This window comes from Humulus lupulus, chromosome 4, assembly GCF_963169125.1.
Source record: "Humulus lupulus chromosome 4, drHumLupu1.1, whole genome shotgun sequence".
Taxonomy (NCBI): domain Eukaryota; kingdom Viridiplantae; phylum Streptophyta; class Magnoliopsida; order Rosales; family Cannabaceae; genus Humulus; species Humulus lupulus.
The window spans coordinates 241,439,481-241,461,294 of NC_084796.1; the positions used below are offsets into that span (position 1 = coordinate 241,439,481).

Sequence of the window (21,814 nt, forward strand, 5' to 3'; positions counted from 1 at the left end):
AACCCATTTAAGAAAATACATTATACTTTAATGTAAAAAGTAATTCTTTTAAAAAGAAAAAAAACTAAAATGTAATTTATTGAAAAAATATTCATACTTTTTAGATTTTGTATTTTGTCTCATTATCTATTTGTATTCTGTATTTTAAAAAAATATTTTTTAGACCCTATATTTTATAAAATGATTTAAATAAAACCTTAAACTTAATTTTGATCAAAGTTTTTCCAGTTAAAATCACAAATAATTTACCAAACTAACAATTTAGAATAAAAATAAAATTATTCTGCTTAAAAACTGTATTGTTATATTCAATTTTATAAATTGAGTTTAAGGTCAATTTGAACAATTTTATAAAATATATAATCTAAAAATAATATTTTAAAATACATAAGTAATCATAAACAAATAATGAGAAAGAATACCAAATTCAAAAATTTATAAACCCCAACAAAAGAAAAAGTAATTCTTTCGGAAAACGTAATCTTTTCTTCCAACAAGATTTCTTTGAACATCAATATATATATTTTTTTGTTGCAACATCAATATTAATTTATAAAAAGAGGTTTATTGATTATTGTAGTTCAAAATTAGTTTTCACTAAACGCTGTCGTTTCAATGAACAAAATTACATATTAATATTTTATATTGGTTTGGAAATTTAAATGCAAAGACAGGGCTTGGAACGATCGGAGACTAGCAATTCTATTCGCGTACCATCGAAATCTCAAGGTAACCTATCTAGGGTTTCTTCTCTGATTGCATTTTCTTTTCTTTATCAATCAATGGATCCAAAATCGAAAGTCGTCTGAGAACGACATCCACCTGGTACTCTTCCGAACAGAGTTCCGCTAACCTATTACTACTTCTCAAATTCATTACTCAACTTGTGCTTGCTTTTTGCGATTGTGATCTTAAATCCCATATGTATTTCTATCATGTTCGTAGCTAAAAAAAAATTCATTTTTTCATCACTTGAAAATGTTTTTTTCTCCCAAAGTTTCGTTTCCAGTTACGGATTAGAATATATGATCTTTGGTTCTTGGTATACATGGTGGTTCTTAGTTTCTTTGTCTGGGAAAAAGGTTTGGAATCCATATATATTTTCATAGAAGTGCTCAATGTTGGAACTTTAGAATTTATTGAACGAACCAATTTCTTCAACAGAGATTTTGTTGTGTTAATTTTTATATCAAATGTATGTTAATGTATACATAATCAGTATTTAGTCGTCTTAGCATTATCTATTTCATATTGGTTCTTAGAAAATCTTTTACATTTCCCCTTTGGAACTACATATCCAGCTTCTTATTCTTAATTTATTTCAGTCGGCCTCGCTCTCCTAATTTCACCATGTTCCCTTCATCTTCAAACCCCCAATTTAAGTCTATAATTTCATCTCTCACTCCAGTTAGCAACCACGCCACTGTGCTACTGTGATTTTTTTCTCCTGCTTTTATCCACTGAAATTACTATATATGAGTGAGTTTTGATTCTTGTTTTGCCTTTTGCTTTTTATGGACTTCGAGTCTTGACCCTGAAAAATTTAGGACACGAAAACTGTTTTATTGTGCTTATTAGGAAGAATTAAAAAGAAAGGGTCAAGAGGGATTAGAAACCATAATCTTTACTTATTGCTTTCTTTTTTTGAAATAGAAAACTGAAAATCATATGCTTTTTTGACAAGTATATGTGTTTTGTAAGCTATATAATAATTATTCTATGTCTTTGCTGTATATTTTTAATATTTTCTTATTAATTTATACTTAGAAAATGGTTGATTTGGGGTAAGGCTAGAGACTTAATTTTTGGAGTTTGGAGATAAAGTTAAACATTAGGTGGCTATATGGATTTTCAAAAGTCAGGAATTCATAGAATTCCCTTTTCTATGCGTCTGTGTGAGTACTAGCCTTCCTGTTCCTTATGTTTTATTTGTATTAGTCTTTGTTTGTTATGTTGGTTTGGCATGCAGTTCCTCGTACTGTCATTCTAGAATGTAAATTTTTGATGATACTCCGTCTTTGTTAATGTATCCTTTGTTTCCTATCAGAAAAACAGACAGAAAAGAAAATTGTTGATTTGATTAAAAGACAAAAAGAACAGTGGTTGCTTATTCCTTTTGTTTTAGCTTGTTGCATCCTAAAATGTAGGTCTTGAGGATTTGCAAATTTTATGGTTGCCCTTTGGCTAGTTGCTCTAAAATATTTTAAAGATGTTTTGTTTTCCAATCTCGGAAAAAAATTGGAGTTTTATGTTGTAATTATGTTTTGCTTTGGTTTTCCTGTGTGATTTCCTCTTTCACACTTATGCTTGTAGCCTTTTCCACGTATTAACATTAGCCTTTTTTCTTTTAAATTAAAAAAGAATGTAGATTGAAGCTTCTGTGTTATACGTGCATTTTTTGTTTTGATTAATTACTCATGAATGTATTGAGGAAGTTTGGTACATGTCAAAGATTTGATATACTGTTCATTGTGTGGTGTTCATACTCAATTTTTGTGATTTTACGTTTTACCGTATGATGTAAACAGTTGACAATTAACATGAATATGCTACAACTTTACGATATTGAGAAATGCAATCCACCAACTTGAAATATCATTTGGAGTGTCCATAATGTGTTGGAGCTACTGTTCTTTTTCCTTGTGTATGTTCATAAGAAAATGCACCCTATTACTATTTTTGTTTGCCAGCTTTCCATGTATCTCTCCTAAGATGTAGAATTTTTACCATAGATGAAGTATCTTATGTTTCATGCCAGGTGATTGGGTTAATTTAGCTGATTGTGCTGGAAATACATTCAAGCAATTTTGTTTTATTTTTCTTTCTTTTTCCTCCAATAATCCCCATAAATATCTACTTCTGATTCGTTTAGTATCCTTTTGTGCATGGACACTCCAGCCTTTGAATTCATGAAACAATCTTAGCTGTTTGTTTCTCTCTCAAGGATTTTGTTTCAGCACAATAAATCTCTCATTTTCATTGACAAAATACTTTGTGTTATCGCAGTTTCGACATGGCAACCAAGTACATCTTAGCTGCTACTGCAGGAACATTTGCAGTGGCTTGGCTCTGTGATTACTACATTTCTGACAAGAAGATATTTGGAGGCGAGTGAAAACATTGTCATTTCAAAGATACTTACTTCTGTAGTTGGTTTGTTTCATTTATCTAATTTTCTTCTCTTCTTTTTTTTGATTCAGGGACTACCCCAGGTACTGTTTCGAACAAGGAATGGTTGGAGGAAACTGACAAGAAGTTCCAGGCATGGCCTCGTACAGCCGGTCCACCAGTTGTCATGAACCCCATTAGTCGTCAGAATTTCATTGTCAAGGCCCAAGCTGATTCTTGAGGGTTTTGTTGTTTTTTTGTTTTTTTCCCCTTAATTCAATATTCCTATGTTCTGGCCAAGTTGTTAATTTTGCTTTTTTAAAGATGAACCCAGGGCATGTAAGGGATTTGTAATAAGTTGCCAACAACAAAAAGTTGTCTGCATTTCAGATTCCTTTTTTGATACTGGACTGAAAATTTCATCAAAGTTTGTTTCGAAATCTAAATAGGAGGGCGTCCTATAATTACTCCATTATTGTTGCTGTTTCTATTTATTTTTACTAATTTATATTGTTCAAGAACTACCTTGGAGAGTTTTTTGGGGGAACTTGTACTAGATCTAGATTTTGACTAGGCTGTTTAATACAGGAATAAGAGGGGAACAACTGAAAGGCCAGAATTACATTAAAGTAATACAGGTTCATTATCAGAACTCAAGCCAATGTAATGTGTATTGTATAAGATTTTCAATTTTAAAAGGATAAAAAAATTTCTGTTCCAAATTTTCATTCCTGTTTTTCTTTTCTATAAAAAAAACTGACATGTATCAAAAAAATTAAATTAAAAGAGTTGTTGAAAATCTGCATTTGTCCCTTGTGGACTTTGGCTAGGCTTGTGCTATTATGTTATGATCCTTTTGATTCGGTTATGGATCCACCACTGTTTTATGTATGTTAGATCACTGAATTATAAATTTATTTCCATTAATAATAATAATAATAATATGCCAACAACTATTTTTTTTTATATAATTCTCCTTGTTTTCATTGAATCATATTTATTTTTTTTAGGTTTTAGTAATTGCTAGGATAATTAAAAGCTCATTCTTTAATCTAAAAGAATTTATAACAAATGTAGCTGCACTGTTATATAAATATATATAATAGGGAGAAGCAATGTGCAATCACGTTTGTTTATTTTTAAAATTATAAACATTGTTTATAATTTTAATAAAAAATTATGTTTTTTTAAAAATATATATATAATAAAATGAATTATAGTTCTATAGTATATATAAATATTTATATCAATAATTTCAAACACAATGTTGACATAGATATATATTTACATGACTACATGACATATATATATAAAATACATTAATATTTGAAAAGAAATTAATAATAGAAATAAAATAAGAATAGATTAAGTCATAGTGTAGACAGTAATATACATGCATAAACTATTTTTATTTTTTAATGTATCTCACAATGTCCTTTGGTGAATTTGATGAAGAAAAATAGATTCAATCACTTGATAAAAAATAAATTATCACACAAATTTATAAGATAAAAAAATGATATGTATGTCTTTATTATTTTTAAATAAATATGATTTAATTATTTAAATTTTTATAAAATATCTTTAAAATATTATATTTTAATTTATTTATTTATTTATTTATTTATTTTTGTTTAATTTTATGTTTGTTTCTAATTTTTAAATTTGGCAGTGACAACAAAACAAAAGATTATATATTATATGTTTAATATAATATTAAGTTTAAGTTTAATTAAATTTTATTTAAATTATTAAATATATAATTTTATTATTTTTAAATAATTATTATTATAAAACATCTTATTTTAATTTGTTTAATTATTTATTTTATTTTATTTAAATTTAAATTCTACCATTAAATATAAGAATTTTTATATAGAAGAGATATTTTTTTTTATGCATTGATATTTTAATAATATATATTAAAATATAATAACATAGAGATCCTAACAAGTTATTGATTCAAAAAATGTAAGTATATTATTGATCTAGTACAAATCTATTAATGTAGTTTAATAAAAAAAATAGCAAAGATAGATTATACAAGTTGAAGAACAAATACCCGTCTGGAAGTAGTTGGAGTTGGCTTGATTATTCATTGGTGTCGTTGGGAATTGGGATCACATATTCGTTAATTATTAATGAAATCTATTACAACATAATAGATTAATCTCATATACAAAAAAGCACTGAAAACAGTGAATAAAAAACTTTGCTAGCAAAGCAATACACTAAGAATGGAGTTTCTTTCTCTTCACTCCTGTAGCTGTTACAAGTGAAGTACACATACAAATATACAACCACCCTCCACGAGCTTTATTGTTCAATGTTCGAACATTATTGTACAACCCTCCTTCCTCAGAGTTGAGAAGAACACAAAGTAAGCGATCGTATAAAATTCCTTGTACCCAAACACAACCAAGCTTTCTTGAAGTTTTCTCACTTACAACCAAAACTTATTCTCTCTTTCTTTAAGGAAACACGAACACAATGCTTCCAATCTCTCTCTAAAGTTTACAAGTTAAAGCACAAATACCTGTCTGGAACTAGGTGGTGTTGGCTTGATTATTCATTGATGGCGTTGGGCTCACAAATTAGTCATTATTCATGAAATGTCTTACAACCTAAATTAATCTCATATACACAAAAGCACTCAAGACCGTTAACAAAAGACTGGTCTTTCTTTCTCTTTACTCATCCAGTAGTTACAAATTGAAGTGCAAAAATAAATATATACAAAAGAGAATTAGAGTGATGTGAAACAAGAGTGCTTTGGGCCCAAACCAGCTAAAGGATGGCCTATTTAAAAGCCACTGCCGACTGATGGGCACTTGAGGAGGGTTCCTGTTGATAGGAACTTGAGGCTGAGGGATGCAAGTAATCTTCTTAAACTCTCCATCTTTCTCCCACTCATACTTTGCTTCCAGCAAAGGACAATCATACATGATGAAACTTTCAAAAAAGGGTGGCAGCCCTTTTACTGGAAGTGCCTGCAAGTTGGGGCAGTTTTGGATGTATAGTTCTTTCAAGGATGTGAGTTCTTGAAACCCCTTGTCGGCTAAGGTTTTAAGACAATCAATGCCACCAATTCGAAGGCAGGTAAGACTAGTCGGCAGGAATCCTTGCTCACAAAAGGACTCCATATCTTCACCATTATAATATCCAATATTAAGAAGTGTCAGATTAGGAAGTGCTTGCAAACTCCAATTCTTTCGAGAGGCAATCACCTTGTTGCAGAGTATAATGGTGAGCTCACGCAAATTGTAAGGCAACCAAGATCTAGGAAGTGACTCCAACTCTGGACAATCATAGATATATAGTTCTTGTAAAGAATGAAGTACCTCAGACTGTTGCTCAAACACAAACTTTAATTTGTGGCAGTACTCCAAGGTGATCTACGCAAACTCAAAGGCAACCCAGATCTAGGTAGTGATTCCAACTCTTGACAATTAGAGATGTTTAGTTCTTGTAAAGAAGGGAGGAGACTGGGTAGTTGGTCAGGTAAAAACTTTAACTTGTGGCAATACCTGAGATGGAGTTGAATCAGAATTGGACAATGAAGGTTGCTATCAGGTAATAATGTGAAATTAGGGCACCATCTAATGGAGAGAGTAGATAGGCAATTTAGGCTATTTAGTAGTGAGAAAGATTCCAGATTATTACAATCATGAACTTCGACATTTCCAATATTGGGGAAGGAATCTAGAGGAAGCACTTTGAAAGAGCTAGATATATATTCAACTGGAAGCTTTTGGAGGGATTTACAATCACAGAGCGGTAGAAAGTCTAGATTGTTGCAGTACCTGAGATACAGGTTCTCCAAATTGATAGGAACACACCTTTCATCAAAATTTTGCGAAGTACTACATGATTTGAATCCTGCAATCTTCCCACACTGGTCAATTTTTACACTAGTGACAGTTGGCATCACTGGGAGTGAGGAAGCAAGCTCTGAACAGCGAAAAATATGAAGCTGTGTTGGAGATGGTAGGAGGTGAGGTAAATCTCCATTGAGTCTCCGACAACTGCCTATAGTAAGTGATGTTAGCTTTGGGAAAGCTTCAACATTTGCTTTAGGCATGGACCATTCCTTCCATTTTGACATTTCTATGAATGTCAAGGATTCCAATAATGGAAATGATTTCAAAGAACTAGTCCCATAAAAATCAAGACCCACCATTTCTATTGCATGGCAGTTTACAATGGAAAGAGTTTTGGAGCAGGTAATTGCCCAAGTGGTGGCAAGGTACAAAATTTACAATAACTCATCTTGAGATATCTCAAATTAATGAGATGATGTAAATTTTTGGGGAGCTTAGTTAGATCATAACAACTAACTAAGTTCAATGTCTGTAAATTGTACAACATGCACACAGATTTGGGCAACTCTTTAATTGAAGTTTGAGAGAGATCCAAGTAGCGGAGATGCCTTAATTCACCCATTGACTTAGGCAGTTCATTGACATCTTGATATCCTTTCAAAGATAAATACCTCAAACGCCTCAACTTCATCAATTCTTTCAACATGTCTTGCAGGAATATGTTTGGAGGAATTTTTTTTTTAATAGCTGGTAAACATGTGCGCAAACAAGTTGTTTCAGAAACCAACTTCAATATCTCGTGAAAACAGTAGTTGTTTATATCAAATCGAATGTGTCGTGCTTGCTTTATCAATCCAATATCATATAGCTTGTCTTTCTCTATGTAAACAAACTTTTTTCTAGATACAAAATTAGCCAAATCAACCATAAGATCATGCATCACGAAACAATCTCTTGTTAAAAAACCACTTGAAGGTTGAAAAAATGATCGAGATACTAGATCATCAAAATACTCACATCCAACTTCTTTCATTGTCCTATTGCTGCTTGAATGCTCCAATAGATTATCTACTGTCCATAGTAAGACCATTTCCTCCTTTCTAAATTGATAATCTTTGGGGAACAAGGAACAATAAAGAAAGCATCGTTTTAAGTGTGATGGGAGATAATGATAACTCAGTCTCAAAGCTGGAAGTATATTTTTCTCTCCAATTGGCAAATCCAAAATATCACTGTTTATTATTCCTTTCCATTTCTTAACATCAGTAAAGCGCAAAAGGCTTGCAAGTGCTTTCACAGCCAATGGCAAGCCTTTGCATTTCTTAACAAGTTCTTTGCCCATTCTTCCCAAGTCTGCATCTGTAGTAGATTCTTCATTGCCAGACACAAGCTTTACAAATAACTTGAAGCAAGCTTCTTCTTTCAACACTTCCAGATGCTGAGATCGAGTTGTTCCCATGATTGAAGCAACTACTTTACTTCTTGTTGTGACGATTATCTTGCTACCAAATGCCCCCACTTTAAAAAACATCCTCACTTTATCCCAAATCTCATATTCTTCACTCCAAACGTCATCCAAAACAATCAAGAACTTCTTTTCATTCAGAATTTCATGTATTTTAATTAGCAGCCCATTCCTGCTCTCAACAGCACATCCCTTGCCAGTGACTTCCTCAAGAATGGTTCTCATTACCTTACATACATCAAAATCATCTGAGACGCAAACCCAAGCCTTGGGTTCAAAATAGTTTTTAACTTCATCATCATTGTAAACAGACTGTGCAAGAGTAGTTTTGCCAATCCCACCCATGCCCACTATTGGAACCACACAAATGTTCTCACTTCCCAACTCATCTGACAGCAACATCCCTTTCAAAAATTCCTTTTCATCATCTCTGCCAAAAAAATTAGAATCATCTATGGAAGATATTGAAGGTGGTCTTTGTGATTGGATCTTCTCAACACCCTTTTGCAGATCAAGGATGTACCTCTGTTTTTCAAAAGTATCCAACCTCTCAAGAAGTTTCTCCATATCTATCTTCCTATCCTGATCGGTTGAGTTGAAACTAGAGAAGAATTTGCGTACCTTGTTTTTGTCGGGTTCCGACTCTGATTCCACCTTGAGCTTGAGAACATCATATTCAATTTCTTCAAAGAGATCCTCAGCATCTTCCACAGCATCTTGAAGCTTGTCCAGCCACTTCTCTACTCTCAGGTTTCTGATTTTCTTCTGCTCTGCATCACTAAGCACCTCAGCAAGGGAGAGGAACGTAGTCTCCAGTTTGTCAAGAAGCCTATCAAATCCAGAGTCTTTCTTTCCTCTTAAGAAGCTGGCCACATCAGAAGAAGTGACCTTCTTCAGCAAAAACTCAATGGAAGCAGAGACAACAGGTCCAACCACCAACTCCACAGCCATGGTGCTCCTCGGCAGTTCAGTTTCACGGTGAAAGGTTTTCAAAAAGCTAATGCAGCAACGGCAATATTGAGATTCAGAACAAACTGAAGTAAGAAAAATAAGTCTTATTTAACTACAGTGTGTCTGAGAATGCATGTGGCTCGTAACCTAGGAAATAACATCAACATGTGCCTTAGATAGATGTGTATATATTGTTCTCTGTGCATATGTAGAATAGCTGTACTGCAAGTTTGAAAGTACTAATAAAATAACATTATGTATTGCATGCATGGTCTCTTCTAAAAATTTGTGACACTACAATAAAGCCTTTTCTAGTTTTTTTTAATAATATAATTTAAATAGCCCAATTGGCATTAAGTGCAACAACAGCATAACAGGGAAACGAATAAATACACAGGTTAGTTCTATGGTGCAGCTCACAAAAAGAGGGCTGCACTGGTGGAGCTATTTCAGTTTCTGCCTTATAAACAGTTTTCGGTTCGAAATTTTTTTATGACCGTTTATATTTATAGGTTTTTTTAGGACATTCTACAAATTTTTAGAAAATTCTAAATAATTTACCGTATTGAAAATAATGTTCAAATAGATTGTTGCACGCGTGACTATTTTTTTTATGCGCATGGAAAATAATCTGTTTGAACCTTGTTTTCGACACTATAAATTATTTAGAATTTTCTAAAAATTTACAGGATATTCTAACCTACAATATACACGACTATAAAAAAATTTACGCCAAAATCTGTTCACAGGGTGCAAAACAAAAAGAGTTCCACCGGTATAGCTCTTTTAGTGAGCTGCACCATAGAAATGTTCTAAATACACATTCCCAAGTTTGCAGAGATGAAAGGGATTCTAGGCCTTTAAATAAAGAGAAAGACTCAAGGTTTTGGCTACTTATAATGCGGAGACTCCTAATAATGGGAAGGGAATCTAAGGGAAACAATCTGATAAAGCTACAGCTATTGTATATGCAATGGACTTGGAGGGACTGATATGAGTGGTGCAATATGGAAATTCTAAACTTTGTCAGAAGCAAATACTCTGATTTTGGAGACAGCTGAATGATTTAACAACTTGGAATCCTACAAGCTTAGTACAGTAGTTAAGTGCTACTGTATGGATGGTTGGCATCATTTGGAGGGAAGAATAAAGCTCTGAACCAAAAGAGAGAGAAAGCTGGTTTAAAGAGGGAAAGAGGAAATAAAAATCTCTTGTAGGCCTTAAGCATCTATTTATCTCAAGTTTTCTTAGCTTTGGGAAAGCTACAGCATTGAACTGTCATTGACCATTCCTTCCAGTTTGACAAGTATTTGAATGTCAAGGATTCCAACGATACAAATGTCTTCATTGTTGAAGTAGTAGTCCCATACAAATCAAGATCCACCTTCTCTAATGCATCAAATTTTACAATCAATTTTTTTTCAAGGGAGGGTAGTCGCCCAAGTGATGGGAAGGTGTGGCAAAATTTACATTTCAGAAGAGGACATATCAACTAGACTGCAAATGACATGTCCCCTAACCAGTTTGGAAATGTTTTTTTTATTATTGTTATTGTTGTGAAAGAAAACAATTCATTTAACACCAGTAAATTACAGTGGAAAAGGCAAGTCTGCCTCAAAGACAGAACAAGCAGCAGAGGGAAGATCCTTATCCCAACAAGCACTTGCTTGACAGTTCAAATAAATATTGGTTAAACAATGAGGCAATGAGCTAACCTATTGGCCTCTCTAGGCACAAACTTAACCCCCTTAACACCAGTCTCAATGATAACAGAAGCAATGGCAAGAGCAATATCATCCAGGTCACTACAATTGATATCATTTTGGAAATGTTTGTCCATCATAATTTGTGATGCTGAGCTCTTTTAATGTTGTGTTTGGCAATATATTGTCAAGTCCATCTCTTTCATGTTCTGCTACATTAGTTTTGTCAACCCATCTTAAGCCCAACTCCTCAAGAAGCTTCTTATTTCCCAATTTGGCTGCCCATTCATCATCATTAGCTTTTACTACATCTCTAAATTGTAAATGGAAAGTTTTCCCCTAAGATCTGAAAGCTCTCCCAACTCTCTTATTTTGGCCCCACAAGTGTTTCCCACTATGAAGACACTCAACTTATCAAGGCTTTTCAGTTTACATATTTGTATCGACACCTCTAGTACACCACTATCCTTGAACATCGAAATATCTCAAATTAATGAAATGATGAAAATTCTTAAGCAACCTAGTGAGAGATGAACAGCAAAACAACTTCAATATCTGTAAATTGTACAATGAGCTTAAAGAAGTGGGCAACACTACAATGGATTTGGGTAGCTGCTCGACATTTTCATAACCCTGCAAAGATATATATCTCAAATGCCTCAACTTCAACAAATCGGGTACTAATATGTTCAAGATTCATAGGGCAAACAGTTTCAATGTAATTTTAGAGGTAAATATGTTCTCAAACAAGTTGCTTTGGTAATTGACTTGAATATCTTCTGGGAATCATGGCACGCCTGTCATAAGCAATAAGATTTTTTTCTTTTTTTTAAAAAAATGAAAATGATTCAATACAGACATTCTATTTCAACTCTTCCAACAATTCAGATTGCAATACATGGATAAATCATTGGGACCAAATGAGAAGCAGATAATTGGTGTGACTGTGAATCCTAAATAGTATCAAGGCCAATATCTAAGCAAAACTATAACAACAAATATGTCAATTTCTTCACACAAACCAACTAACAAAGATTGGAATTTAATACAAGAAAATTACAATGGAAAAGGCAAGTCTTCCTCAAAGACAATCCCTATTCCAACAAGCAATTGCTTGACAAATATTGGCTAAGCAATAGCCACCTATTAGCCTCTCTATCACAAACTTAAACCCCTTAAAACCAGTCTCAAGTATAAAGGAAGCCATGACAAGAGCAATACCATCCAGGTCACTACAATTGTTATCATTTTGGAAATGTTTGTCCACCATAATTTGTGATGCTGAGCTCTTTCAATGATGTGTTTGGCAATAGATTGTCAAGTACACCTCTTCTTGTTCTACTACAATAGTTTTTTCACCCAATCTCAAGTCCAACTCCTCAAGAAGCCTCTTCTCTCTCAACCTGATCTGGCTGCCCATGCACTACTCATTAGCTTCCACTAAATTCTCTAAGTTGTAAACAGAAAGTTTCCCCCTAAGATCTGAAAGCTCCCCCAACTCTCCTATTTTGGCTCCAGCTCCACAATATTTCCCACAATGAAGACACTCAAATTCTGAAGGCTTTTTTTAGTTTGCATATTTAGATTGGCGTCTCTAGTACACACCATCATCTTTGACATCGAGACATCTCAAATTAATGAGATGATGAAAACTCTTAGGCAACCTAGTGAGAGATGAACAACAAGACAACTTCAATGTCTGTACATTGTACAATAGATTTGAAGAAGTGGGCAACATTACAATGGAAGTGTAAGAGAGGTCCAAGTAGCAAAGATGCCTTAATTCACCAATTAATTTAGGTAGCTACAACCCTGCAAAGATAAATATCTCAAATACCTCAACTTCAACAAATCAGGTAAAAAAGAAAATGTAATTTAGAGGTAAAAAAAGATATGGGTTGCCACTTGGGTGTATAGCACGAAAGGTTTTGAGGACTTTTTACTTTTTAGACCTCACTAGGGAGAGTTTTTTTTGCTAGTGTAGGTTTGTTGTTTTGTAGTTGGGTTGCTCTCTGTCTCTTATTTCAAAAAATAAAATTGTTCGTAAAACAAATTGACTTGAATAACTTCTGGGGATCATAAAAAGAATCGAGGCCAATATCAAAAGCAAAACTATAACAACAAACATGTCAATTTCTTCACACAAACCAACAAGCTAAGATTGGATTGTCTCTCCTTGATCAGGCTAGAGAACACACTTTGTCTTGTCTAATACTACTACAGCAAAACCGATTATCATCTATATATGTTACTTGAAGACCCATCATCCATGAGCCTATTGATACATCATCATGAGCATAAGTCTTCAAAGAAGCACTGTTTATGTACACATACTGAGCCAAACTATTAGAGAGAATCAAAAGAGAACCAGAAGCATGCCGGAAGTAAGATTTCTCATCACCAAATTTCCACCATTCAGGTTCATACCAAGGCTTTCCCTCTTCAGCCACAACATCTCCCGACTTCATGCACCCAATATAAGAACTGTTCTTCTGATCACGACGACGTTCAAGAAGCCCAATTAACCCCTCAAGATCAAGATTAATGTTATCATCAACTTTGACATAGAAATCTGCATTCCAATTCTGAACCGCTGTGCTGAAAAAGACCTTAGCTTTCTTGGGCAACTCTTCTTCGGCTTCCTCGTGACCTTCCAGAATCAAAAAATCTCTTCTTGAACGATTTTCCTCATCAATGTTACGATCCAAGCTATCACCCCGGTTAGCACTCCGACCAATTACAAAACGAATGACTACGCCTCTTTCTTCAAGCTTTTTCAAAGCATCGCCTCTGGGCATCCAAGATCCCCTGAACACATTTCTATTCAATCGACTCCCAAATCCAGTGTACACTCCTATAACAGCAAGAATTCGAGAAGAAGAGCCAGTTTGTTTCAAATGGTTCTTGTTCAGAAACCCTTGACTCTTGGCTAATGTCAGATCCATCTCGGCTTCCACAATCCTTCTCTCCAGATCTTTGCAGCCGAGGACTGCCAATTTATCGTTTACTGATACGATTTTGGGTTTCTGGCCTGCATTTCTCTGGAGAAGATCAGCTAGTAAGGTTCTGTTCTCGGCATCCTGCCACAACCGTCCAGCTACATAGAGCCAAGCCATGCAAGAGAACAAGGCCATCAGTAGAGAAGGCTTCGATGCCTGAAGAGGCTTCGATCTCCATCGTCTCTCCGATTTCGTAGTCGGCAAGCTCTCCATCTTCTCCGATAAAGAGAGCCAAGTAATACTCTGAAGAGAAACTATGAGTGCTTTTCCTATTGGTACAAAATCTTGAGATGAAAAAGTGACCTAAATCCCAATTATATTGGTTGGTGAATCAGATTTATGATTTTAAGGTCGATCTTTTTTTTTTTTGAAAGCAAAGGTTGATCCTCTTTAAAAACTAAATACAAATCATTTTAAGCTAAAAAGGTAAAAATAGATGTTAAAACAAAAAAAGAAAATAGAAATTTTATATTTTCTTTAGTATTAAAATAATTATTTCCCTCCAAAAGAACACTCACAAATTCTTTAATTTTTTCATTTTAAAATTACCAATTATCACAAATTTTTTTAAAAAAAATATGAAACAATATATAACAATATACCTATTCAGATTTTAATAAATAAATTTTAACTTATAAATTCAATTTTTTAAAGTTTGTTTTTTCTACATCTGAGATTTTAAACCTTGCATTAAATTTATAGTTTTTTTTTATTTATAAGTGAATTATAGATTAGTTTTTTAAGGTTAATTTGTAATTCATCATATTTTTCTTTTATATGTTTTCAATTTTTTATATTAGATATTTTTTTTACTTTTAAACTTTTGTTTAAATTCCTTTTAATTAATTAATTGTTATGTAAAATTCATTTATATTTGCACTTAATTTATGCACTAAAACATTACACAAATAAAAAATTTCTTCCGACCAATCACATTTATTTAAAGAAGACTCGTTATTTTAAAAAAAAATGTATAATATTTTAATATATATTTTGTGTGCAAACATAATATTTTTTTTTAGCTTTTTTTTCTCTATATCAATATTGTCATGCACTAGTGCAAAGAAAAGGACATGGGCAAAGTATAGGAAAACAAAACAGAGAATGATGGACCAAATTACGAAGATCTACTCAATGCATGCATGTCGTGTGCATTTTTGTGTATTAGAGAAATCTAATTATGATATTCATCTAAACCTCTTATTGCATTCACTACTAAATCTTCAACTGATCTAAACACCTTCTAATCAAGTTTTCAGAGTAAAGTTTAAATCTTCAAATCAACGTAGTAACGAAAAATGCAACATATTAACACCAACAAACTTGCATGGTTCCATCAAATTGATCTACATTTATGGGTGATCAGTTGATCTTATTACAAACACCTAGACGATGAACAATTCTGGGTACAAGCTCCCAACCAACCAACCAATTTATTTATTTTCAGAATTTAAGTGTTTAAATGATGATACTGCCACATCTTCAGAACAATCACTCAACTAACATTACTGTATCGAAACAGATGGATGTATATACATATTTATTCTAGGTACTCCTGCTGAAATTTGAGCTTCAAAGTGTTATGAATTAAGGTTGTTTGGTACGAGATTTGAGTTTGTGGGAGTAGAATTAGAGGAAGTTTAAATTAAGCGATGCGAAACTCAAGTGTTTAAAGTAATTAAGATTATCTTCAAATCAAGCTAAAAAATAATTCACTTGGAAACACAAACCCTCAAGCTATTAAAAATAAATTTACCAAACATAGGTTAGATTTGACATTCTCATTCCCACCAAACCAAACACTCCCTTATACCTCTCACACTAGCTTCTCTATCCTATTCATCAAATACATCATCAAAATTTCATTTTTTATTTTATTTTACATTAATTTATATATTAGTTACTCTACATTTTTTTCTATATTATTTAAATATTATATTTTAAAAAATACCATTTATTTATTTTAATAAAAAAGTACTAAATATTAATTAAAAACTCTTTTAAACGAAAAACAAAAGTAAAAATAATAAAATATTATATGAAGGAGCTATTCATTCTTTCTGTAGACGATAAATAATAGTAAATTTTAGAGAATCTATAAAATAAAAATGAGATATAAAGCATGGAGACCTATTTTAACATCTTTAATTTAAAACAACCGAATAAGAGCAACTCCAATGGAAGTTGCTCAGATGAGTGCTTGTCAATGGTGGGGTAGATAGATGGTGTGGAGGAGTTTGATTTAAAAGAAAATTAGTAATGTTGCCCAACTGTGGCAACGTTGCTTTCATATTTGTTTTTTTTTTTTTTTTTTTATTGGTTAAGTTTATTAAAATAATTATGATGGGACAACTTAAACAATTTTTAATGTTGCACCCATTGTAGATGCTCTAAAAGTGCTCTAAAAATGCATAAAGACATTTTGAGATGTATGTCTCGGTTGATGTATGTCACACTTGGACCCTATCATGTTCCAGAATAATAAACTAGCAAGACAAGTCAAAACAAAACCAAAAATGGCATCACATTTTGGATTGTGTTAGATTACAATCTATCTAAAGAATAGAAGGCAATATATCTAAACAAAAACTATGTTTCTATGCAAATACGGATCCCAATCAATCCATGTGTACAATACAATTTCATATCCAATGTTTCCTTCTGGATTATTTACATAATTAGATATGTATGTATCTCCATAGGAAATAACTCATTAAACCCCAATAAACAAAGAAAGAAAGTATTTTAACAAACTTTATCATACATTAATAATGAAGATACATGCTAAATATATATCTACGGTTACTACTTCTGTGTTTTTTATATTGACTTTATTTTTATACCGTGTCAAGAGCATTTTCTAGTTAAAAAAGTACTGGCGAGACAATTACACTTGCCTGGTGCCAGATCTACAGATTCATGCAAATATAAAATATAATAGCATCTCCAATGGAGTGCTGTAAAAGTATTGTAAAATTATTTTTTAGCCCATTTTCATAAAATCAAATTTCAATGATGATTTAAAATATGTGTCAAATTTTACACATACTAAAAGTTGTGCCTAATTTAGTACAAAATAGTACAAAATATAGCATGGGTCACAATAAATATTAACTTTTTTAATTACTTTTTTGCCATTCATTAATACAAATTATTAATTTTTAATTTATATTTTAATAAAAAAATTAATTATTTTTGTATATTTTCAATAAAAATTAATAGCTACATTGACTTTTTTTAGCTAGTTTCCACTTTGTGTACTGTAGTATAGATACAAAAAGTTGACTATATATATCATTGACACATATTTTGAGTCAAATTTGGCACAAATTATACACCATCCATTGGTGATGTTCTTATTATGTTTCCAAGGGTAACCCAGTAGTGTATCTTTCTCCACAGCAAAACTTTCGTAGTAGCAGTAGCCAAATTGTCCAAAGCAAAGCCAATTTCCATTCATTTCCCTCAACCGCAAGTCTTTGCAATTTTGGGGCATACACCAAGTGAGGTTGAACTCGTTGAGTTGAGAGTCTTAATCCATAGATTAGAGGTAACATGATTCATTGATTTCCCATTTGATTTACATAGAACACACCAATTTTGTCACAAAGCATAGAATGGGCGTCGATGTTGCAAGTTTTCATGAACGTTTTTAACTTTCCGAATGCAAGAACTCTCTAAGAAAAAAACTCGTCTTTCCTACTTCCCAGTCTTCTTCCTGTCACGTTAATATACAACAGATATGTGTCCATCTTTTAAATTTCACGTGACTAAACAAATCTTAGTCTCTTTTGTTTATTAAGTTTCGTGAGTCGCAAATAACTCATATAGAGATTAGGTTTTGTGAGAATGAAAATGTCAAATTTAACTTAAGTTTAATAAATTTATTTTTAATGTTTTGAGATTTATGTTTCTAAGTAGGTTTCACTTTTTACCTTTGATTTGATAGTATTATTAATTCTTTAAACACTTTATCTTACTCTACTCTTACCGAACAAACAATCTTAAAAAATAAATATTATTAATAATAAAAAAGAAAAGACCTAATGATTAAGGGTAACTCCACAAACTAACCTTATTCAGCCCTATATTTATAACTCTAACCCTTAGTTAAAGTTTTTCACATTTTTAACCCTTTAAGACAAAATTACCCCTTTTGTTAAACAACCCAAATAAAACTCTGGTTTCTTCCCCTTCCCCCTTCCCGTCCATTGAAAACCCTCCCTCCCAAACCCAGATTTATTCCCGTCGAAGCTGCGGTGGTACTCCGGCCAGCACCCACCTCGTCCCTCCTCCCACTTGCGTCATCATCTCCACAGCCACCAGCCCCTTTTATACTCTTGGTCCCGAACCCACGAACCCATCCCCTCCGCTTGGTCCCGACGCCGAACCCACCCACATTTCAGCCATATCGTCGAGCCCACGTCGCCGGAGCCCGAGGTTTACAACACCTAAGACCCCACACTCCCTTTGCAAGCCCGATACCCTAGCCCAAGGTATTGTTGTTGGGATCCCTTGTTGTTATTATGACTCCTTTGTTTATTTTGAATTTGTACTTTGGTTAAATTTCTAACTACTTGAGGCATGTTTTAATTGGGAAATAAGGAGTGAATTTAGTGTGAATTTGGTGTGAAGTGAAGTTATTGTGAACCATATGTAATTTCAGTGTGAACAATGTGTGAAATTGGTGTGAACCATGTGTGATTGTGGTGTGAATTTAGTGTGAACCATGTGTGAAGTGAAGTTGTTGTGAACCATATGTAATTTCAGTGTGAACAATGTGTGAAATTGGTGTGAACCATGTGTGATTGTGGTGTGAATCATGTATGAAGTGAAGTTGGTGTGAACCATGTGTAATTTTAGTGTGAATAGTGTGTGAATTTGGTGTGAATAGTGTGTGAACGATGTGCGAACCATGTTCCGAAATTATGGTGAACAATGTGAGAATGATGTGTGAACCATGTGTGAATTTGGTGTGAATGGTGTGTGAACCATGTTTTGAACTTATGGTGAATAATGTGTGAATTATAAAAGGAAACTACACTAACTAACCCTATTAAAAGTGATTCTTGAACCTTTTCTTGATTATAATAAGCCATTATTAGACTTATTTCCTTGTAGTGAGGCAAGAGTATGATGAGAAACTTGTACATACTGTCAATATCAAATTGTACTGTCTTATTTTGAAGTGTTGAAATAATTTCTAAGTGATGTGTATTATGGTATGGCCTCGGCTGAAATCATGAATATATATATACATATATTTCTTTAAGATAACCAAGAAAAGGTTGACTAGAATGAGGAATGAGACTGTTATTTGGGAACTTTTGAGGAAATATGTGTGAACTGTGTGTGAACTGTGTGTGAAGTATGTGTGAACTGTGTGTGAACTGTGTGTGAACTGTGTGTGAACTGTGTGTGAACTATGTGTGAACTGTGTGTGAATTATGTGAGGTTGGTGTGAATTTGGGTGAGCTATGCGTGAACCATGTGTAAATAATGTGTGAACCGTATGTGAAGAGAGTGTGAATATATATGAGTTATGTATTAAGCGCTTATTTAATTTACCTTTTCAGATGTCACTCCTCATGCTTCCTACTGAAAGGCATTATCCAGCAAAGGCTGTGTATAGGGGAGGGAGCATTATGAGTACAATGCGAAGTTCACGACATTTGACTTGTAGGAACGAGCGAAACAGTCACCATTCAAGCAATTCTTCTTAGCTCCGCCTCTACAATATTCTGGAGTTATTATTCACCAGTTACTGCTTAGGAGAGTTGTTGGTAGAGGAAAGAACGAATACTGCTTGAATTTTAATATTTGTGGTCAGAATACAAGGTTTGGAATTAGTGAATTTGGTTTGATCACTGGATTGAATTGTGGAATTTCTCCGGATCAGGCAACGTATAAAGAAATGACCAAGAGTAAAAGACTTCTCCAGACATACTTGAACAATAAAGAATGTTTGTCTTCTGAAGAGTTGGAAGATGGATTCAAAAGGTGCGATGTGAAAGAAGACGTATGGAAATTAGGTCTATGTTTTTTGGTAGACTCTCTTTTATTACCTAGTGAACTAAAGAAGAAATGCTTTATTGATGTCCTTTCCATCGTGGAAAATGAAGATGACTTATTCAACTATCCTTGGGGGAGATTATCGTACGAGAAGACATTATTCGGCTTGGCAAAAGATATGGAAAGGCTAAGGAATAAATACTTGAAGAATGTTGAGCAAAAGAGAAAAAGACCAGCACCTCAGTACACAATTTATGGTTATGCCATTGCTCTGCAATATTGGGCCTATGAAATTTTCACAAAGTTCTCTGCATTTGCTGATCAACAACCCCTGGCCTTTCCAAGAATGCTTAGCTGGTCAGCGCATAAAATGCTGAAAGAGAAAGATATTGAAGGTGTATTTAAGAAAAAAAGTGTAAGTCGTTAAGATTTTATTTGAATTTGTGATTTATAAGTAATGTTTATACTTTATTATTATTATTTTGTTGCAGAATCTTGTGAAGGCCACGCTCAATCCAAGACCCGAAGAGAAAGAATTTCATGACTCTATTATTCAAGGACCAGATGAACTACTCATGGGACGTGTTATTAGCTTTGTAGACGATGATGTGGAATTGGATTTTGAAAGGGAAGAACGTGAGGAATCTCCCACAAAGCCCGATGTAGCAGATGGGCATCGTCACGAGCAAGACAAGAAAGAGATACCAACTCCAATTAACACCCACCATGAAAAGTTGTTAGCTGATATTGACACTTTGAAAAGTAACCAACAAAGAATGGAGGAGAAGTTGGATTATCTAATTGAATTAGTGCTCTCGCAACGTAAAGGTGGTGATTCTGAGGATTCATTATCAGATGAGCATCTTGCTTCACCACACCGTACATTTATTATGGAGCACGTTGTTGGAGAAGATAGCCCTAGCTGTAAGGTGGTATCTCCTGGAGATATGGCTGGGGTGGAATTCAAGAGAAGGAGGGTTCCAACGAAAAGAATTTTTGGTTCCGAGTTTACTGATCCAACTAAGAAGAAAAAGAAAGCAAAGACAATTGTAACTGATCCTTGTGAAATTAATCCCCTACAGCCATATGACGAAAAGCAAATGAGACGTTTTAAGAAATGGGTAATTGGTTTAAAAAAGAATGATAAGCCTATTTCTCTCTTGGCTGGTTCGTGCACTGCGAAATGGTTTATTCAGCTAATTACACCACGTACATGGCTGGACGGACTGGTAAGACTACTGAAATAATTTTTTTTTAAAAATATATATAATTTGAATGTATATATACTTATAATATTTGGCATGCAGCACATTGATGCATCTTTAGGGTTGATGAAAGAACGAGTGTACACTTACAAGAAGACTTACTCCGAAAGATTCACCATCGTGGATTCTATGTTCCAACAGTTCTTCGAACCACATTGGGAACAATTCAATAAGAAGAAAATCAAATCAAGCTACATTTGGCCACAAGAAGTGCTTGATTACTTGGTAGGTGATGATAACAATTTCAAAAGGAGTTGGAAAGACATTGACGAAGTGTTTACCCCAATTAATTTTTCTGGGACACATTGGGTGTTGTTAGAGATATCATTGACAAGCTGTCTTATAAAAGCTTATGACTCTGATATCACTGTGGTCTCCAACAAGGAGTTTGAGAATAAAATGAGCAGATGGGGAAAAATGCTACCATTTCTAATTCAATCCAGGTTGTTAAGCCATAGGAAAGATGTCCAACTACAAGCACAGAAAGTGC

At 33.5% G+C, this 21,814-nt stretch overlaps 4 protein-coding genes across 4 annotated transcripts; 2 read left to right on the forward strand and 2 right to left on the reverse strand.

Annotated features, from left to right (window-relative positions):
• The first annotated feature begins 589 nt into the window (after positions 1 to 589).
• Positions 590 to 3,583, forward strand: LOC133831434 (uncharacterized). Its single transcript, XM_062261728.1, has 3 exons — positions 590 to 729; positions 3,007 to 3,107; positions 3,201 to 3,583. Exons 2-3 carry the CDS (start codon positions 3,014 to 3,016, stop codon positions 3,347 to 3,349), a joined length of 243 nt encoding a protein of 80 aa, XP_062117712.1. The 5' UTR covers positions 590 to 729; positions 3,007 to 3,013; the 3' UTR covers positions 3,350 to 3,583.
• Positions 3,584 to 7,301: 3,718 nt separating this feature from the next.
• Positions 7,302 to 9,885, reverse strand: LOC133831435 (putative disease resistance RPP13-like protein 1). Its single transcript, XM_062261729.1, has one exon. It carries the CDS (start codon positions 9,343 to 9,345, stop codon positions 7,306 to 7,308), a length of 2,040 nt encoding a protein of 679 aa, XP_062117713.1. The 5' UTR covers positions 9,346 to 9,885; the 3' UTR covers positions 7,302 to 7,305.
• Positions 9,886 to 13,161: 3,276 nt separating this feature from the next.
• On the reverse strand, positions 13,162 to 14,384 carry LOC133831436 (hydroxyproline O-galactosyltransferase HPGT3-like). The gene has a single exon (XM_062261731.1). The coding sequence runs from the start codon at positions 14,258 to 14,260 to the stop codon at positions 13,229 to 13,231; it is 1,032 nt and encodes a 343-aa protein (XP_062117715.1). The 5' UTR covers positions 14,261 to 14,384; the 3' UTR covers positions 13,162 to 13,228.
• A 5,577-nt stretch (positions 14,385 to 19,961) lies between these two features.
• LOC133833076 (uncharacterized) lies at positions 19,962 to 21,306 on the forward strand. The gene is made up of 2 exons (XM_062263334.1): positions 19,962 to 20,474; positions 20,551 to 21,306. The coding sequence occupies exons 1-2, from the start codon at positions 19,962 to 19,964 to the stop codon at positions 21,304 to 21,306; spliced, it is 1,269 nt and encodes a 422-aa protein (XP_062119318.1).
• The last annotated feature ends 508 nt before the right edge of the window (positions 21,307 to 21,814 follow it).

Excerpts from the sequence above, each read along its gene's own strand:
- LOC133831434 (XM_062261728.1), top strand. The coding sequence starts at position 3,014 with ATGGCAACCAAGTACATCTTAGCTGCTACTGCAGGAACATTTGCAGTG. Across the intron at positions 3,108-3,200 it reads TGACAAGAAGATATTTGGAG|GGACTACCCCAGGTACTGTT; the intron begins GCGAGTGAAAAC and ends TTTTTGATTCAG.
- LOC133831435 (XM_062261729.1), bottom strand. The coding sequence starts at position 9,345 with ATGGCTGTGGAGTTGGTGGTTGGACCTGTTGTCTCTGCTTCCATTGAG.
- LOC133831436 (XM_062261731.1), bottom strand. The coding sequence starts at position 14,260 with ATGGAGAGCTTGCCGACTACGAAATCGGAGAGACGATGGAGATCGAAG.
- LOC133833076 (XM_062263334.1), top strand. The coding sequence starts at position 19,962 with ATGACCAAGAGTAAAAGACTTCTCCAGACATACTTGAACAATAAAGAA. Across the intron at positions 20,475-20,550 it reads GTGTATTTAAGAAAAAAAGT|AATCTTGTGAAGGCCACGCT; the intron begins GTAAGTCGTTAA and ends ATTTTGTTGCAG.